This window comes from Lissotriton helveticus, chromosome 11 (assembly GCF_964261635.1).
Source record: "Lissotriton helveticus chromosome 11, aLisHel1.1, whole genome shotgun sequence".
NCBI classification, from domain to species: Eukaryota; Metazoa; Chordata; class Amphibia; order Caudata; family Salamandridae; genus Lissotriton; species Lissotriton helveticus.
Window position 1 is genome coordinate 806,810,333 of NC_136072.1, and position 18,304 is coordinate 806,828,636.

Sequence of the window (18,304 nt, forward strand, 5' to 3'; positions counted from 1 at the left end):
CCGTCCGTCGAATTACACGTGCATTATATACAATAACACTTGTAATTCGGCAGACAGGATATCTGGCACGTTTGTGATGGAGTAAACCGTCCACCGATCCCCAAGTCAGATCCTAAGTATCAAGGTACGGAATGCTTACAGCGGTCCAGATTCACAGAACTAACTTAAGACAAAATCCTAAACTTACTACTTTTGGTATTCACAGAAGTTAGGATTTTGTCTTAAGTTTGTCTTAAGACAGACTTAAGACAAAATCCTAACTTAAGTCTGTCTTAAGTCTGTCTTAAGACAAACTTAAGACAAAATCCTAACTTCTGTGAATACCAAAAGTAGTAAGTTTAGGATTTTGTCTTAAGTTAGTTCTGTGAATCGGCCCCAGCATTATTATATATAGTACAAGCAGCCCGTCCCGACGTTGTCCGGGTATGAATTGCTGCCGGCCAGTAGTATATTGTTTTGTAGGATTTTGTTTTGATAGCATTTCTTATCTGTGACAGGCCTGTGAAACGCTCCGATTCACAGTGCACTGCTGATGCACTAAGAGTGCGCGTTCAGTAGTGTGTGAACTCGAGTTTCCCTACTTTATTTCTCCTTGCAATATTATATAGCGCAAACTCGACAACATGGCATGAGCACAATTTACAATACAGAAGAACACATTCATTTGTGGTAGGCAGGGGGAGACAAAGCAATTTGCCTGGAATCACAGGATGTTAAGCTGATGCCGAGATTCGAACGTAGCTCCCCAGCTCTAAAGTTCGCAATTCTAGAACTTGTTGCGGGAAGTGTGTCTAAAAGTGTATGTCAGTGCTGGCCATCAATGAGAGAGACCTGTGCATTTTTCAAATCGGTGGTGAAAAAATATGAGTATGTTGCTGGAGATGTGGGCCGCCGTGCCACCAATGTACTTACCGGGGGCGGGTAAACACCCATTATTCCGCAACTTTCTCTCCGCATACCATCACTCCGCATACTTTCATTACGAAAGTACCATGACTCCGCAATGCCATTATAACGCATGGCATTACATTTGATATGCTTTTACCACGCATACATTTACAACGAAATTCGTTGTAAATGCATGAATGGTAAAAGCATGTTTTTTTTTAATGTTTGGATAAGGTAAGTATGGGTATAGGGGTACATGTTTTGGGGTACTGAGGTATATGTTTTGGGGTGTTTGGGTATTTTAAGGGTTCAGATATAGTTTTGGGTTATGGGGTACAGGGGTAGTTTTAGGGTTTAGGGATACGTATGGGTTTTTGGGAACAGGGGTATTTTTAGGGTTCAGGGCTAGGTTTGGGTTTTGGGGTATAGGGGTATTTTTAGGGTTCAGGGGTAGGTTTGGGTTTTGGGGTACAGGGGTATTTTAAGGGTTCAGGGCTAGTTTTGGGTTTTGGGGTACAGGGGTATTTTTAGGGTTCAGGGCTAGGTTTGGGTTTTGGGGTACAGGGTTATTTTGATGGTTCAGGGCTAGGTTTGGGTTTTGGGGTACAGGGTTATTTTTAGGGTTCAGGGGTAGGTTTGGGTTTAGGGGTACAGGGGTATTTTAAGGATTAAGGGCTAGGTTTGGGTTTTGGAGTACAGGGGTATTTTAGGGTTCAGGGGTAGGTTTGGGTTTTGGGGTACAGGGGTATTTTTAGGGTTCAGGGCTAGGTTTGGGTTTTGGGGCACAGGGGTGGGTTTAGGGTTCAGGGGTGGGTTTGGGTTTTGAGGTACAGGGGTATTTATAGGGTTCAGGGCTAGGTTTGGGTTTTGGGGAACAGGGGTATTTTTAGGGTTTAGGGATAGGTTTGGGTTTTGGGGTACAGGGTATATTTATAGGGTTAAGATGGGTTAGTGTTTAAGGGTGTTGGGGTATTTTAAGGAGTAAGGGTGGGTTATGATTATGGGGTGCAGGGGTATTTAAAGGGAGCAGGGTGGACACCCGGAGCTGGAATGTACAGAACCTGGGAAGAAAAAACAATGAAATATTGGGCACAACACTCGCTTTTTTCCCCGTAATCCAGCGCCCCGCACACGCCCACGCCCCCAGCACACGCCCACAAAATATGAGACATGGCATGAAGGGCGGAACGTACCACACGCCCCCAGCATTTGTTACGCCCCCAGCACACGCCCACAGCACAATGCAGACACGCCCATAAGGGACTACTTTGCTGGCATGGTTCTTTTACCTTTTAAATGTATATGGTGGGGGTCTGCATAGCCTATGTCCTTCTGCTGCAACTGCCCTTTCCAACGCTGTATTGGGTGTTGTGATTGGTGCTGTGGTTCCTGAGATTACCCGCCTCAAAGGTTTGGGCTCTCTATTATATTAGTATAGATGAATATAGTTGGCAAAAATAAACATAAGTAAGCTAATACATTTCACAAACTAATTGAACATAACTGTATTAAAATATGTGTGTGTATATATATATATATATCGCAGTTTCTCCACTGCATATTGAAGATAGCTCCACAGTACGGACACAGACCCAAGTAGGTGCTTTTAAAGTGTGTTTATTCTCCCGTCGCCATTAAGCGTTTCGGCTCGTTCGAGCCTTGATCACATGATATAGATAGATAGATAGATAGATAGATAGATAGATAGATAGATAGATAGATAGATAGATAGATAGATAGATAGATAGATAGATAGATAGATAGATAGATAGATGTACATACTTACTGTTTCTCTCAAATGTTTCTAAAGAAACACCGGCACTCCAGAAGTGGTTCAGTAAATTCATAATTAATTCAGGCCAAGGAGTACAAACATTGACGCATTTCAGCTAAACTAGCCTTGTTCACAATGAGTGACATCATTTTCCAGTGGTGTATATCCAGCTTTAGTGCAACATCAACCATAAACAAGCATTGAAAATGCACTAGGTCTCGCCTTTGATTAAGTTAAAGCCATTTGCTTTACTAATGGTATTGTATAGCAAATGGCTTTAACTTGATGAAAGGCGAGACCTATTGCTTTTTTAATGCATGTTTACACATCGGTTTCATGCGCTTTATTGTGCATGCTTTATTATGGGCAGCAGCCATGCTTTAGCACACAGCATGGCGGACACTTGGGGAGGCCGCACGCATTTTTTCTGCACTGTACACCTCGGAGCTCAAGGGAAGCAGTCTGTCCCGGTTACCACTGCGAAACCCACTGGACGTATCTGCTGCATGGCAAACCTATTAGGTCCCAAAGGCGAGACCTATTGGCTATGCCAATGCTTGTTAAACTTGGTAACACAATCTGGACATTAGTTGCACCTCTTTAGTACCAGTTTAAATCCAAATAGAACACTAAGCAACAGAAAGGTGACCAGTCCAGCTTTGCAAAGGGCCTTCCACTGTGGGGCAACACATGTCACTGCAGTTTTAGTCACTTTTGAACCGTTTGAGCTAGAAACAAAATGATTTTTGGGTTAAAATCTGCAGATGATTCAGCAGATTGTGGACTATGTGGCAAATACGGCAAATCTATAATTATATGAAAATCGCAGCTGCCGCTCAATCTCATACTTCCAGTGGCCCTGCTAAACGTGAGTTTCATAAAGCAAATTGCTCCTCTCGCCTGCTTGTAACTCTAGATGAAACTCCTGATAGTACCATCTAAAAAAAGAATCCGTAACCTGCAGTGGGATTGCCTTGAACAAATAGATATTCATCTTAAAGACATTACATCGACCAATAATTCTAAGTGAAGTTTATTCCATGACTTCATCAGAAATAACTGATAATAGTGAAGGTTCATAATTCCATTTAATTATATCCCCACCCTCGGAGCACAATTTGACACCAAGGTATGCAGCAGTTGAGGTTACCTCTGGAGTTGGAGAATCTGGCTTACAATTCAAGAGAACCTATGTCTTATATAAGTTGAGCTTGTACCCCGAGAACATTCCAATGCGAGTGCCTTCATTAACAAACTGTCCCAGTGCTGCTAACAGGTTTGATGAAAGAAAACGAAACCTCATCTGCGTATGCATGAAGCTTATGACCACCAAACATCAAAGGCTGGATACCTGTGTTCATGTAAAGCAATTGCAAATACAGGGCAAATAAAAGGGGAGAAAGCAGGTACCCGTCAAGTACTGCAACAGATCTGAAATAAGCGAGTACCACCCAGCATACGCCACCTTGACACATGGAGTCTTATATACATGGGGTGTATATATAGTGCCTAAGCCAGTTTGATACATCTATCCAATTGTCGCCTAGCGTAGCCCACAATCAGTCCAGGGGACACCTTTTCTCCATAATCTGTTTTTTTTACCCCACGTTCAAGCAAGGTTCGTTTCTTAATTACCCGAAAATAAATAATATGCTCTTCTGCCACTCCTTGAATGATCTTCAAGCGGATGAATAGCTTGGGGCAATAAACAAGCACCCTCTAAAGCAGCTCTGTTTTATTTGAGAATTTACTTAAGTGCGATACTGCATATGTATGCCTTCATGGTATCCCAAGCTACTGGAGGTGACGCTGTACCTGCGTTGATTGGGGGGGGAGGGGGTAGGGGAGGAGGGGCTGGGGGAAACTGAGACATGCTTCCCTTAGTCGCCATTAGACCAAAGATGACGAGGAAATTATAATTGTAAACTGCTAGCTCTAGCCTCAGTAGAGCTGATTGAAAATAGAATTGGATTATGGTCAGAAACAATCCAAGGGCTTACATCTATTTCTGCACTTTCTACTAAAAACCTCCCAGCAAAATCCATGTCAATCCCATAGTAGTGCTTGTGTGGACATGAATAAAAAATATACTTCGGGTTGGCTGGATAAAAGATCCTCCATACATCACAAAGCCCATGTACCTGGGTCAGGTCGTTAAAGAAGGCCCTATTTCTCGGCATACGAGGGGTAGTGGTACGATTAGTAGAATCAATGCAATAGTTCATTACACAATTAAAATAACCTTAATCAATTCTCTGACCCAATCAAACCGTTCCAAGGAGAGCATATCCAATACCTCCAGAACATCAACATTTGGCCCTTAGACTAGACATGTAACACATTTCTGGGAGTATAATACCAATTGTACATGCACCCATCTCCCCCTTGAGCCCGCAGCACTTTTCAGAACCTTACATTGAAAATACTTTGCAGATATTATGGCCACACCGGTACGGAAACAAATTGTGAGGTACAAATGATTGTAATAACTCAGCTGCCTGAGTAACTAGCTGGCCTCTGTTGTAGCCTCACAGCTTTCCTGTTGACAAAAAGCCACAATCTGAAAGCAGCCCGGGCTGAGCGCGAGAGGGCGGGAGCTGCCCGCGCGTGCGCGCTCCAAGCCCCGGCACCAAAGAGGAGTGCGGCATCTGAAGTCCCGGGTCCCAGGAGGGGGCCCGGGTGAAGACCAGCGCTGCGGAGGGAGATTGAGGTTCGAGACTGACCCCCTGGCTGATGACAGAGACACGGAACACACTAAAAGAGCCCGGTGAGTTGGGGGGGGGGGTGCGTGCGTCTGTCTGTGTGTGTGTGTTGTGTGTGCCTGCGTGTGTGCCTGTGTGTGTGCCTGCCTGTGCCTGCGTGTGTGCCTGCCTGTGCCTGCGTGTGTGCCTGTGTGTGCCTGTGTGTGCCTGCGTGTGCCTGCGTGTGTGCCTGCCTGTGCCTGCGTGTGCATGTGTTGTGAACAGCCGGCCGGGATCGGAGCGCGTGACCTGATCCGATTCCGGCCGGCTGCGTGCTCGTGACAGTCTGTTGTCTCTGCCTAGTCCTTGACAGGGAAAATGACTGAAATGATTACAATAGATCGCTTTGCGACAGCAGGGGCTTTCGCCCCTGCAATCGCAGGCGCGACCTAAAAAGGGGCTCATGTCTGAAAACATTGAACGAAAATAATATATTTCTTCTTTGCCCTTTTGGGTGTTATTGAGAACTAAAGAAGAAGTTTGGAAGTGCACTATTTAAATGCATGATGTAGAAGTTCAATGTACAAATAGATATTTTTGAGCAATTGTAATTTACAAAGCTTTACATTATTTTTGTTCAATGTTTTGAGACATGAGCCACTTTGTTTTAAAATGGTCAGTATGATACTTACGGAGCATGATTTTAATTAATTGGCCCTGTGATATAGGAGTTAGTGGGAGCTCTTGAATCCAAGTTACCCTTATATGTGATTCTGGCATGGGAGGATTGCCCTGCAAATGATTGAGCGATCATAAATTTGACAACCGAAAGACAATTATGATTGACTTTATGAAATACAATTTTGAAAGGTACATATTGGAGGATGAATTATCTTTATATTTATCGGAGCAGGAAGCATGCCTTTTATGTCTATGAAATTAAATAAAAAAGAGATTTAGAAAGCGCAAACTAATTACCCGAAGGTGTCAAGGCACTAGTCTCAACAGATAAAATGAAAGTCATAAGATCTTGGCTAAAGTCAGAGGTTAAGGAGCCCAGGGCCTCATTTATGAGGCCTTGCGTCAGTTTTGCGCTTCCGATGCGTCACTTTTTGTGACGCATCGGCAGCGTAAAACATGCCTCCTGTTGCGCACTATTTACAAAGTGACGCATCTAAGCAGATGCGTCACTTTGTTAACCCCTGCGCTACATTATACCTGCGTCAGGTATAATGTATGCACTGGGGGCGTTCCCCCGCAAAAAGCCTCGTAATAGTGACGCAGTGAAATCTATGAGATTTCACTGCGTCACTTCTAGGACACTGTTGCGTCAAAATCTTGCGCCTGCCTCACAGCAGGCGTAAGACTGACGCAAGCCCTTTCACATGGGGCTTGCCCCATGTGAAAGGAAGCATTGCTTGAGTTGCGTCACTTTTGTGACACACTCCAACAATGCGTCATTTTTGCGCTTACAGATACGTCAGAAATACTGACGTATCTGTAACTCCTTGCAACATGATGCGTCATACATTAAATATGAGGCATTAGGTATGTCGCAAGGGGTGCGCACTGAGAAGTGACGCATCGCTGCTTTCACGCAGCGATGCGTCATTTCTCATAAATGAGGCCCCAAGTCTTTAGTACCTTCCTGAAAGCCAACAGGTGATTCTCGTCTTTTAACATTTGGGGAAGAGAATTCCAGAGTTTAGTTGTCCCAACCAAAAAACGTCTACCACCCCAGGCACTTTTCTTATACCTGGGGATCACCAGGTTATGAGATTGAGCTGAACGTAGCTGACGTGTAGGGACATACAAGGTGATAGATGTTGCACTAAAGTTGTATATACAGCAAGGGAAAATGGCGTCACTCATTGTGACTAAGTCTAGTTGCATCCGAAACACATCAATGTTTGTACTTTGGCCTGGATAAAGGAATTTCTCTCTATGGGAAATTTCAAGAGACTCAGGATATTTGGTGGCATTGGTGGGAGTCTCGCAATTCACCAAGCACCAATAGTGTTTTGGAGCCCACAGGCAACTGCCATTCACCTTTGTCTATATATATATGCATGTATATATATATATATATATATATATATATATATATATATATATATAGAGAGAGAGAGAGAGAGAGAGAGAGAGAGAAAGAAAGAGAGAGAGAGAGTGAGAGAGAGAGAGAGAGAGAGAGAGAGAGAGAGAGAGAGAGAGAGAGAGAATGCATAATGGATACATGTGCAATGTGGTAATATGGATCAATATTGCCATAAAGGGGCTCTGATGGCATGATAATAACCCACAAGGTTAAAGGACTACTTGTTTGTAAATGCCACCAGAATCCCAACATGGCAATATAGAACCATAGTATACATGGGACCTGTTATATATTTATTAACTGCTTTTTTAGGGGGTGGTTAGATTTAAAAAGCTATTTTTTCAAAGTATAGCTAACAACGATCACTTATTGGAATTAGAATATTCAGGCTTTGTTTACTTTTATTGGAATAATTTCTAATAAATCAGTGGGTAAAGGTTCTAGTTAGTGGATGTAGGTGATTCTGTGGCTGTAGCTTTTTACTGTATAATTATGGATTCAATGCGTTTGCCACTTAATTTGCCAAATTTGGAAAGTTCACCATAATTTTGTATCTATCTCAAATGGATAAAAAACTGACAGAAAATGTACCACATAATTTTCATGTTTTGCTCCATAATTTTGATAAACCTGCTGTAAAGTTTGGTCCTCCATACAATATAATCCTACTACCTCTAGAAATGTTGAAGCTCTTCAGAGTGGTCTTGGATCCTTATTTCACAGACAATAGTGAAATATTTACCAAACGTTTCAGATCCCTGTGAAATACGGGTTCAAATACAATATGCAGATGAGTAGAGTATGATACGCTGTTCATTACCATTGTTGAGTGTGGGGAGGAGCCAGGATTTGTGAGAGGTGAAGATTCTACACATCTGCATACATGGTTTATTCCTTGATAATATTTAATGTGTGCCTATTTTAACAATATACATTTCAAAATAGTTCATTATTAATTTATATAATTTTTAACAGTAAAAAAATAAATAATCATTTCATTTAAAAATTGCAAAACTTATTCATTTTAGCCCTATTTCCTATGGTATTGAATGTCAAGTCCCTGACTCAATTAGTTTCTATGGGAGTGTGTTGCAGCACCTGTGAGCAGTCATGTGTGTTGCTGGACCTAACTCAATGCTAGACTGCCGCATATTTACACCTTGTTTTCAGACTGTAGTAACTTTAGAAGTGTAGTTTGTGAATCGCAATGGTCTTACTCTTTTATGGAGTGTGTTTATATTTACATCTCCCTCAATATACTTTGATTCATGCTTCCCTAAAGTCCTCATATTTTGAGTAATTATTTCTCATTTTTCCACCACTCCCCGCATTCACACGTAAATTAAACCCTTAGGTGTGTGGAGATCTTCGCCGCCTTGAAGGAGATCTCTGCATATGTTACTAGCATTTCGAAGTATATGTGTAGTACTACTTCAAATACTTCAAATTGCAGTTTGTGAATATCACCTTAGTAGTATCCCTCCCTAAAGCCTATAGATGTGTCTTTTTGGGCGTTCAGCATTTCACCCCTGGGTTATGCCCTTTCACAGAGGAGCACATTGATCCATTCAAACCCAGCAGTTCTGGAATTATAAAATTAATTTAACCAAAAACCTATAAGATTTATAAGAGCAAAAGGTTTACATAGTAGCTGCATTGGCACAGCTTCTCACCCGATGGCCTTGCAATGACTGAATCCTTCAAATCATTTCTCACAATCACCGAGCAAGTACTATTCAAACATAAAGCCAGTAGAGGCATTGTAGTCCAAGACTCTTATCATGACTGGTATGACGACAAATGTGCTGAAAAACAGAAAGCACTTACCGTCACCCTCAGAAATAGAAGAAGAATACAGGAGGGTGAGGCACAACTAATGGAAGCCCGAAAATCTTACAAATGTCTTATTCGATACAAACCCAGTGTGTCAAGGCTTGGAAAACCTAGCAATACGCAACTGACATGAAATACGCAAAAAGGTTCTGAGAAATCCTTATTATGCAGGTCAGACGAGCATCTGATCGTCATTGTTTCAGTAACGGGAGCACCGGACAAGGAGTCGGAGGTCCCCTTTCCCTGATTATGATGTGACCATTTTCAAGGTGATCAAAAAGTGTATCTTTCCTATTGTGGCTTGTGCTGCGGGCCGCACCACAAACCATGATAGGAAAAATACACTTTTGAAACATCCATGCACCGTGTGGCAGGCATCATGCGGTGCCTGCCACATGATACATCCATGTTTTGGGGTACCTCAGGTGCCCGTCAGGGCCCATAACGGAGGCCCTGGAGGGAAAGGGACCCTGCTAGCGGCCCCCAAAGTCCCTTTCCATCTGCCTTTCTTTGGTGGTTGGACCACCATAGAAAGGCAGAAGGAAAGGGACATCATAAGCTCTACGGCGGTGCCTGAGCAGGCGCTGCCCCTATTGTAGGGATTACCGTCCATCCGACAGTCCGATTGGTTTAAGGAGCCCGTTGGAAAGCATAGGTCGGTCCCTCCAACTGCTGCCTCCTCCTGCACGCATCGTAATGCGGTTGTCTGGCCGCAGCAGCAGATGTTGGGTGGACCGCACCAATGAGCTGTCTGGTAGCCTTTTGCCTTACATCGTAATAGGCCACTTAGTCTTAACACTACTTATTAGACTTATTAAAGCACTTATTAGTAGTATTTGCTTAGTTACATGAGATTTTCCTTGGCTAAATCCCTTTTGTATGAGAGCAATATCCTTGTTTTAACACATTTGTGTTCTGTGCCCAGGAGCGTCCTTTTATCTTTCAGCTTTCTGCATTATTGAGGAAATGAATCTTATAATGATTACATCAGCTGGGGCATTAATTGCAGCTTGTATTGTATGTTTTATTATTGTATGGCTTTTCTGTAAAGCTGAATCAACAAAACTGACTTGATTAATATTGGTTAAACAGATTTTATATTGAGAATGTCATCAGAACCCAGAGGTTTTGCAGTGTTTAAGACAACTGAGAAGATATGTGTGCACACTGCACCTACCTCTGTCATCATCCTTAAGTTGTTGTTAGCATGCCTAGAAATTGAGCGAAAGAACACAGGCACCTGTTGCCTCAGAGACATCGGCTTGTGGCACTATCCACCTGGTCAATGTTTTGAGTAACCCACCTCTGACTCCTGGAGGAGAATCACTTCTAAGGCCCCGGAATGATGCTTACCTGCTCTGCTGCACAGGTGCACATTGGCACAGAATGTTGCTGAATCCTGGTGGCCCTTGAAAGCCTTCATAATCGCAGTCTTGAATCTTCTGATCCCCATTTTGCAGGGCATCCTAATTAAAAAAAATACTGTGTTGCACAAATCGTCCAGTGCCCTACTGATCTCTTCCTGCAGCAGGTGAGGGGGAGTCGGGGGAACAAGGAGACAGAAAACAAAAGGGGGGGGGGTTAATCAAATGCACGTGTTTATTTGTGAAATATGAATTTGATTTATTGCACACTGAAAGGGCTGGGGCTAAGATTAAGAGAAGGGAGGTAGACCCTGGACTGAATTGCTGAAGTGACTGGCGCCTGGGTTACAAAGTCACCTCTAGAACAATGTTGCTGCTCCGGGGTTGATATAGGTGAACAGAGCCTGCCTTCCTAGACTGTATGAGCCCAAGGTCCTGTGGTACAGAACATATGACCTATATCCTATAGGGCTGTATGGCTGACAGGGTCGGAACACGGCTATTGTTGTATTGCAAAAGCTGGGGACACACTTGGAACCAGTATTGTTTTAACAAGTTTTGGGGCCCTGGGCAGGACATATTTGGGGCTCTCTGTTCATAATTTTACTACTAATGAAAGTCCCCATGATGTCAAACAAACTTTCTTCTTCAGAAAGGGTTCACAAAAAACTGTGAAATGTGTCTTTCCAAACCCCACAAAAATCCTTGTGCTGCGTCCACAGGAATACAGGGCCAGTCACCGTTGGCCTGCGTGACTCAGGGATGGGATACATTCAGGCACTCCTACGACTGGGCTTTTGAGGGGACTTGGGGACTTCACGCACAGCCTCATGCTTTAACACTCACATCGCTCTGATCATTAGCCACGTTTTTTTCCAAAAAGCTGAATACGTATTTGCAGGCAGTGCACCGGAATCCCCAGTCACCATGCAGCGGGTTTGTTCCATTTTTCCTCCTCCATTCCTTCAGACCTCCGGCATAGTCTTCAGCACCAGAGTCAATCAGCGCCTGGGGCAAAATGAAATTATAATAAAAGTGCTTTAGTTCATTCTACAGACACAGGACTGGGGTGAGGTGCTGCTTTCACTGCCCATTAGGCCAACCAGTCTACAGGGAAACTGAGAGCTTTCCCCGCCGGATGCAGCTACTGAAGACCCTTTAAGCCTGGGGTAGAGTCAGTCACATGACACTAGAGTGCCTCTCAAAGGCTGAGGAAGCAGGAGAATTCAGGTATATGTTGTCTTGGGGGCTCAAAAATTCTGGCTTTTTGGGACAGAGTCAGTTCTGTCACGTTGGTGTCAATTAGAGGTCTCCAGGACTGGGAAAAAATCAGCTGTGTGTAATGCCAGTGGCTTTAATAGGTTTGGTAGGAAAAAGAAGAATCAGTGGCATTCTGGGGCTGTTTATGGAGATTAAATGGGCAGCGATAGTAGAGTTAGTCACAAGTCAGAATGGTAATTCTAAAAAGCTGGCAAAGACAATTGACCCCCATGCCAGACAGAACTTCTACATGGCTAGGAGACTTAGAGAAAAGAGGGAAATATTGTGATGGAAATATCTAATAAACTCTTATAGATTGTATTTTCACTACCACAAAATGAATCTGGAGATGTTTTATTCCATAGAGTATGTGGCCTAGCAGCTTCGCAGCAGGGTTGACTTGTCTGCGTAAGATTGGTCTCTTTTATAAATGGCGTAAGTAAAATAAAAGGGAATAGAAATGCTGCCATGAGGTTGGTTGTCGCTATAAGCAGTATTGCTTGACAGGCCTACGTCAAACTGATAATACTCTGAAATGGAAAATTCCACTACAACGTCTCCTGGCTACTTACATTCCATTTGGAGAAATGCCAAGGCTTGGAAAACCATGTCCACAAAATACAAATGTCCGAGAACATGCCACTTTTTGCTCAGTCCCCCCATGTTTTTAGGGCTGATCATCCTGGTACTTGAACTCGCACAACCTTAGCTCTGTGTACTAAGGCACTGCTGCTCACTCTCGAGTGTATGTGCTCTGACTCCTAAAACACGGCATAATTGGCCAAGATAGAAAGTAAAAACTTTGAGCAGGCTGACCCGATTGGCCCCATCACAATCAGCCTGAAACTGTGCCTACGTCCCAGTAAACCATGAACAGTGATTTCTGATGAACACTTTACTGTTGTTTGGTGCTTTTTTGTCTTCAAATATTTTTAAATTCATATCTCCTGCCCCCATAATAGGATTGTAGTGGTTTTGATTTATTTTTTCCTATTATTGTTTTTCATAATCCTTAGAAATTGGCTGTGAGATTTTTTTGGTTGTATTGTGTTTAGACGTTTTGACTCCATTAGTGTTGTAAAATGCCTGCACAATTTTCAAAATTAAGCCTGTTTGTTCTGTGCCACAGCTACAATGGTGGGGGACAGTTTTAAATTATTGAAGCTGTTTCTTTTATCCGACTTATTACTTAGGAACGACTCACATCCTCCTTAAATAATAATCAATTTTCTTACTAAATTATATCTATAGACAAACCATTTTCTTTTTTTTTTTTTTTCCTCATTTGCCTTGCCTTTCTCTCAAGTAACCGCCAACCACCTAGCGTGTCGCACTCCGAGATACTCGAGATTTTAACTATCACCCGCTCGGTGAGACGATTTATGAGGATTGGCAGTAGATGGACCTTGAGAGATGGAGGGTGTGGATGGGAATGGGCTTGCACTTACTCCATCTTGGTATTTATAACCTGTAGGACCGACGATGGAACGGAGGGGGTCCTTGGAGTAGAATAGGCATAATCATAGGACCGGGGAAAAAAAAAAAGCCCGGACACTATCTCCACTGGACCAACAGGTCCCAAAAAGCCAAGTTACGTTTGCTACAAGTTCTGGCCATGTCCACCTTAGATGTTTCATACATTGACGACAACCAGCTTGCGTGTGATGGCGCCGTGTTTTCCGCCCAGACTTTACATATTTGTCTCCTGGCTAGCAAAACTGCATAAAACAGAAAAGATCTTGCCTGACCAGTAATACTAGCGTCCAAGCCAAAGATAATTAATGGCAGTGTGATGGACAAAGATGTATTTATGATAGAGTCTAAGGTTACTTTCACTTCCTCCCAAAACCGGGCGATCTAAGGGCAGTCCTTGAACATATGCACGTCCGAGGCCTCGATGTAATTACACTTGTTGCATTTCTTGCCTGGGAGGAATTTAGACAGTCTCAGGGGTGATAGGTAGGCCGGGTGTGTCGTGAACAGCTGGTTACGTCTCAGCCATGCTGGTATAACAATTTTGTATAGGAGGGTGAAAGATCTTATCCAAGTTTCTACACACTGGGCGCCTAACTCTTCCCCCCACAGATCATTGGGAAGAGTAAACTCCCCATCAGCCTCCTCCAACAAACTCCAGTACCACTGGGCCACCTCTTTACCCCCCCCTTGTCGTTCCACCAACTGTTGTTCCAGGCTACTACTCTTTCCAAGTGGTATCCCTTTCCTACACAAGACCCTGGCACAGCTGTCTAATTGTAGGTACTTAAATCTAGAGAACCCAGGGCCCAGCTGTTCCCGTAGCTCCTCCCAAGACCTCAGCGACCCTCCTGCCAACAATTCTCCCCATCTTGTTATCCCTCCATCCCTCACTGGGATCGCTAGCCTGTCTTTTAGACATAGTGGGAGGCCCGGGGAGTCCCACACAGGTGCGTAGTTAGAGAAATACGGCAAACCTAATCTTTTCTTAATCTGTACCCAGGCTTTCGCCAGGGACAGAAGAATTTTTAACTTGATTTTTTAAAAAAAATGTTGGTCCCCAAATTTAAACAGGTATCCGTCAGTTGGTAACGCAGCTCCTACCAACATGGCTTTAAACATTGTCCCAGCAGATGCATTCGATGGTGTTTTTAAAAGCATTATAGAATGGGACACCTGAAAAGCCCATGCATAGTACTGCAAATCCGGCAAGCAAGCCCCCCCTTTTCCCTCCTCCTCCTCAACTTCTTCCATGCCACCCTCGATGATTTATAATTCCAAATGAAAGAATTTATCTCTCTCTGGCACTTATCTAAGGTTTTAACATCAAAGGCCAGGGGAATAGTATTGAAAATGAATGTAAATTTGGGGAGGATATACATCTTTATCAAACTCACCCTGCCCAGTATGGTAAGTGGGTGATTGGACCAAGATTTTAGTAACTTCCTACATTCATTGTAAACTCTCTCTAAGTTGGCTTGAGCAATGTCACCTACTTCTTTAGTCACCCGAATTCCCGGATAGTGCATAGAGTTGGTCACATCCAGCTGTAAATTAGGGATATTCCACGCCATGATATCAGTTTTGCTGGCATTGATCTCATACCCTGAAATGCGACCAAACTCTTCAGCCCTCTTGATAACCGCAGGAAATTATGCCTCCGGATCAGACGTTAGGATGAGAATATCGTCTGCATAAAGTGCGACCCGCCTCTCCCACTCCCCAAATCTGAATGATGGAATGTTTTCATCTTCCCGTAAGAGCTGAGCAAACGGTTCGATGTACAAATTAAAGAGAAGGGGAGAGAGCGGGCAGCCCTGCCTCGTGCCCCTCATGATTTAAAAAGATTCTGTCAAGGCACCATTGATCAGCAGCCTTGCCGATGGGGCATCATACATAAGAGTGACGGCCCGACAAAATTTCTCGCCGAAGTTAAACTTCTTCAGCACTGCAGCCAAATATGGCCAATTGACCCTATTGAAGGCTTTAGTCGCGTCTAAGGTGAGTGTGGCCAATGGAAGAGAGAAAGCTGAAGCAATATCTATTGCCCCCACCAGATCATACGTAAAGTCAGATAGCTGACGCCCTTTAATAAAACCCCTCTGGTCTTGGTGGACAATTTCCCCTATTACTGACCCCAATCTCGCTGACATGATGGAAGCGAAGATCTTGTAGTCGCTATTCAAAAGTGATATCGGTCGGTAGGACCCTCACTCAGTTGGGTCCTTCCCTGGTTTGGGGATCAGAACTAAGGTCGCCTCACCCCAAGATTTTGGGGGTGCTTCCCCCTTCCTAAGGATCCCGTTAAAAAGGGCTGTCAGTGTAGGGGCGATAACATCACCCAAGGCTCGATATAGCTCACCTGGCAACCCATCAGGGCCTGCCGCCTTCCCATGCTTGAGTTGCCTGACAACTTTACTAACTTCGGCCTCAGACATTTCCATCTCCAGGCATTTGCTCTGTACTGTTGAGAGAGATGGTAGGGGAAGCTGGTCTAACCATGTATCCCTTGCTAGCTGATCGTTCGGGGTGTCTTCCCTGTAGATCCCCTCAAAAAACTCCCTAAAAGCAGTACCTATCTCCTGGTTAGACATCCTGGCTACACTCTCACCCTCGACCATGATTTCTCTGATATAATTTTGGGCTTGGTCTGCCTTAACCTTCCATGCCAATAACCTGCCCGCTGCCACCCCAAACTCGAAATGGGAGATCTTACTCGCCTCCCATCTCTTAGTCACTCTTTCTTGAAGGATGTTCTCCAATTGTTTTTTCAGCTCGCCCAGCTTTTTTTGCTCGTCAGGCGACCCTATTGAGGCCCCAAGCCTCTGCTCGATCGACTCCATTTCCTGCTCCAGGTTCTTAATCTTCTCCCGATAAATTCTGTGCCGGTGGGAGGCTCTGTTTGTAATACATCCTTGCAAAAAGACTTTCAGTGTCTCCCAGACCGTAACTAGTGTCGCGGATTCTAGATTAGTCTCCAGGAATGAGGTGGTCTCAATTGCCAGAAAACTGACTTCCTCTTCTTCCAATAGGATAGTACGGTCGAATGACCAGGATGGATGTTTGATCTGGGCTTCAAGTTTAAGAGTGAATAAGAGAGCAGAATGGTCAGAGAGGTGGGAGGGAAGATAGTTTATCCCAGACAAGGAATTCTTAAGGCAGTAACTGAATAGCGCATAATCAATTCTTGATTTGTGCTTATATTTGAGGTTCCTGAAGTAAACCCCAAAATTATTACCTGCCCTTTCCCTCCACAAATCTGCCAAACCCTGCTGTATCATAGTTCCTATGAGAATCTGTCTGGATTTGGAAGACGTGCAGGCTCTAGAATTGGTAGATTTATCAAGTTTTGGGTTAAGCACGATGTTGAAGTCCCCCGCCCAAATAATAGGGTCTTGGGAGGTTATCAAATGGTTCCTTAAAGTCTCCAAATAAGACAGGTCATCAATATTGGGCCGTAATACTCAACCAATATACACACCCAACCATCAATGGAGATTCTCACCAGGAGCCATCTCCCACTCTGATCCTCATTATAGTCCAAAATCTGAACCTTCGCTGATTTTTTACAGAGTAGGAGTACTCCTCTTATATTAGCATTGTGGTCAGTGCATATAAATTTGTCTACCCATCTCTGCTTTTTTAGGAGTATGGTGGCCTCTGCTTTTAGAAGATGTGTCTCCTGAATGACAACGATCTGCGCGGGGGAGTCTCTTAGATATTGTAAAATACGCTCTCTTCTGCTCCCCACGTGAAAACCATTGACATTCCATGACAAAAATTGAACAGAGGTCATCGTTTGATATCCGTCCTCCTCCCCATATCCTTCCTCCTGATAATCTTATTTTCCCAAGGCTGAAAGTATACCCAGCTAGGACACAGAACTGAAATAAGAAGGTCTGACTCCTGAGGTTTTTTTATTTTTTTACCACCCCCCACTCCCTCCTCCCCACTTCTGAAGAACCCTCCCATACTTACTCCGACCAGATGTAAAGCCGGATTTGCGTCCTCCGACACCCTTCCCCTTTTGCACCGCTTAGTACTCCTTGAACCCTCTTGGAGCAAACAAACACGGTTGGATTGTTTTCAGAGAACCCAAACAAAAACCCCTACTTCCCCCCCCCTTTTCCCCCTTTTTTAAACCCCAATGCATCACCCTGTTTTGTGTGAACAAGAGAGAAAAGAGATGTTTTTTATATTAATGTTTCGTGCCTTTAAAACACCCCTAATTCTCCCTTTCTGTCTCCTCAACACTATATATTCTACCCCACTTCCGTACAAGCTCAGAGGATTTTCGGATCTGGGCGTCAAATGACTGAAGAAAACATGATAATTATAGCTCAACTAATGTATCCTACCCGTGGAGGGAGGAGATGGGAGCAAGATTGAAGCCTAATCTGAGTGTTGCGCCGCTAAACTCCACCCTGAGAGTGAATGCTAATGGACTCCAACAATTCATCAGCCTCCAAAGGGGATCTAACATTGTGCATCTTGTTGTTGTACATAACCCGCAAAAATGCGGGAAACCTCATCTGTACAGTTGCACCGAAAGACCTGAACTTGTCCATCCTCTGGCCCAGTTCCCACTGTCTGTCCAGAGTCGATATGGAGAGATCAGACCGTACTTTGAAAGAGAAGTCGGGCCCTTTAGCGATTTTGCTTTTAATGAAAGATTTAAGATTTTTTCCTTCAGTGTATACGTAAGGAAATTAATCAGAATCTTCCTAGGCTTCGTTCTGCCAGGGTTTAAGCGGAACGGGTCCCGATGTATTCGTTGGATATCTTTATCAAGCTCCTCGATGGATTCCTCGAGATTGAGTGAGTCCTTCAGGACTTTGATCACGAAGGCCTTGACATCCCCCCCTTCCTTTCCTTCCGGTATCTTCAGAAGTCGCAGGTTGTTCCGCCGTGAGTAGTTTTCCAACGATTCAACTGT

General features: G+C 43.8%; 1 protein-coding gene across 1 annotated transcript in view; it reads right to left on the reverse strand.

Annotated features, from left to right (window-relative positions):
- Window positions 1-14,942, reverse strand: part of LOC144790896 (uncharacterized) — a 47,807-nt gene extending 32,865 nt beyond the window's left edge. Inside the window, exons 1-3 of the mRNA XM_078665540.1 lie at window positions 14,766-14,942; window positions 11,482-11,643; window positions 10,625-10,793 (exon numbers count right to left, since the gene is read on the reverse strand). Coding sequence (XP_078521666.1) covers window positions 10,625-10,793; window positions 11,482-11,643; window positions 14,766-14,942 — 508 coding nt within the window. The remainder of the gene's footprint in view (window positions 1-10,624; window positions 10,794-11,481; window positions 11,644-14,765) is intronic.
- Between the last annotated feature and the right edge of the window lie 3,362 nt (window positions 14,943-18,304).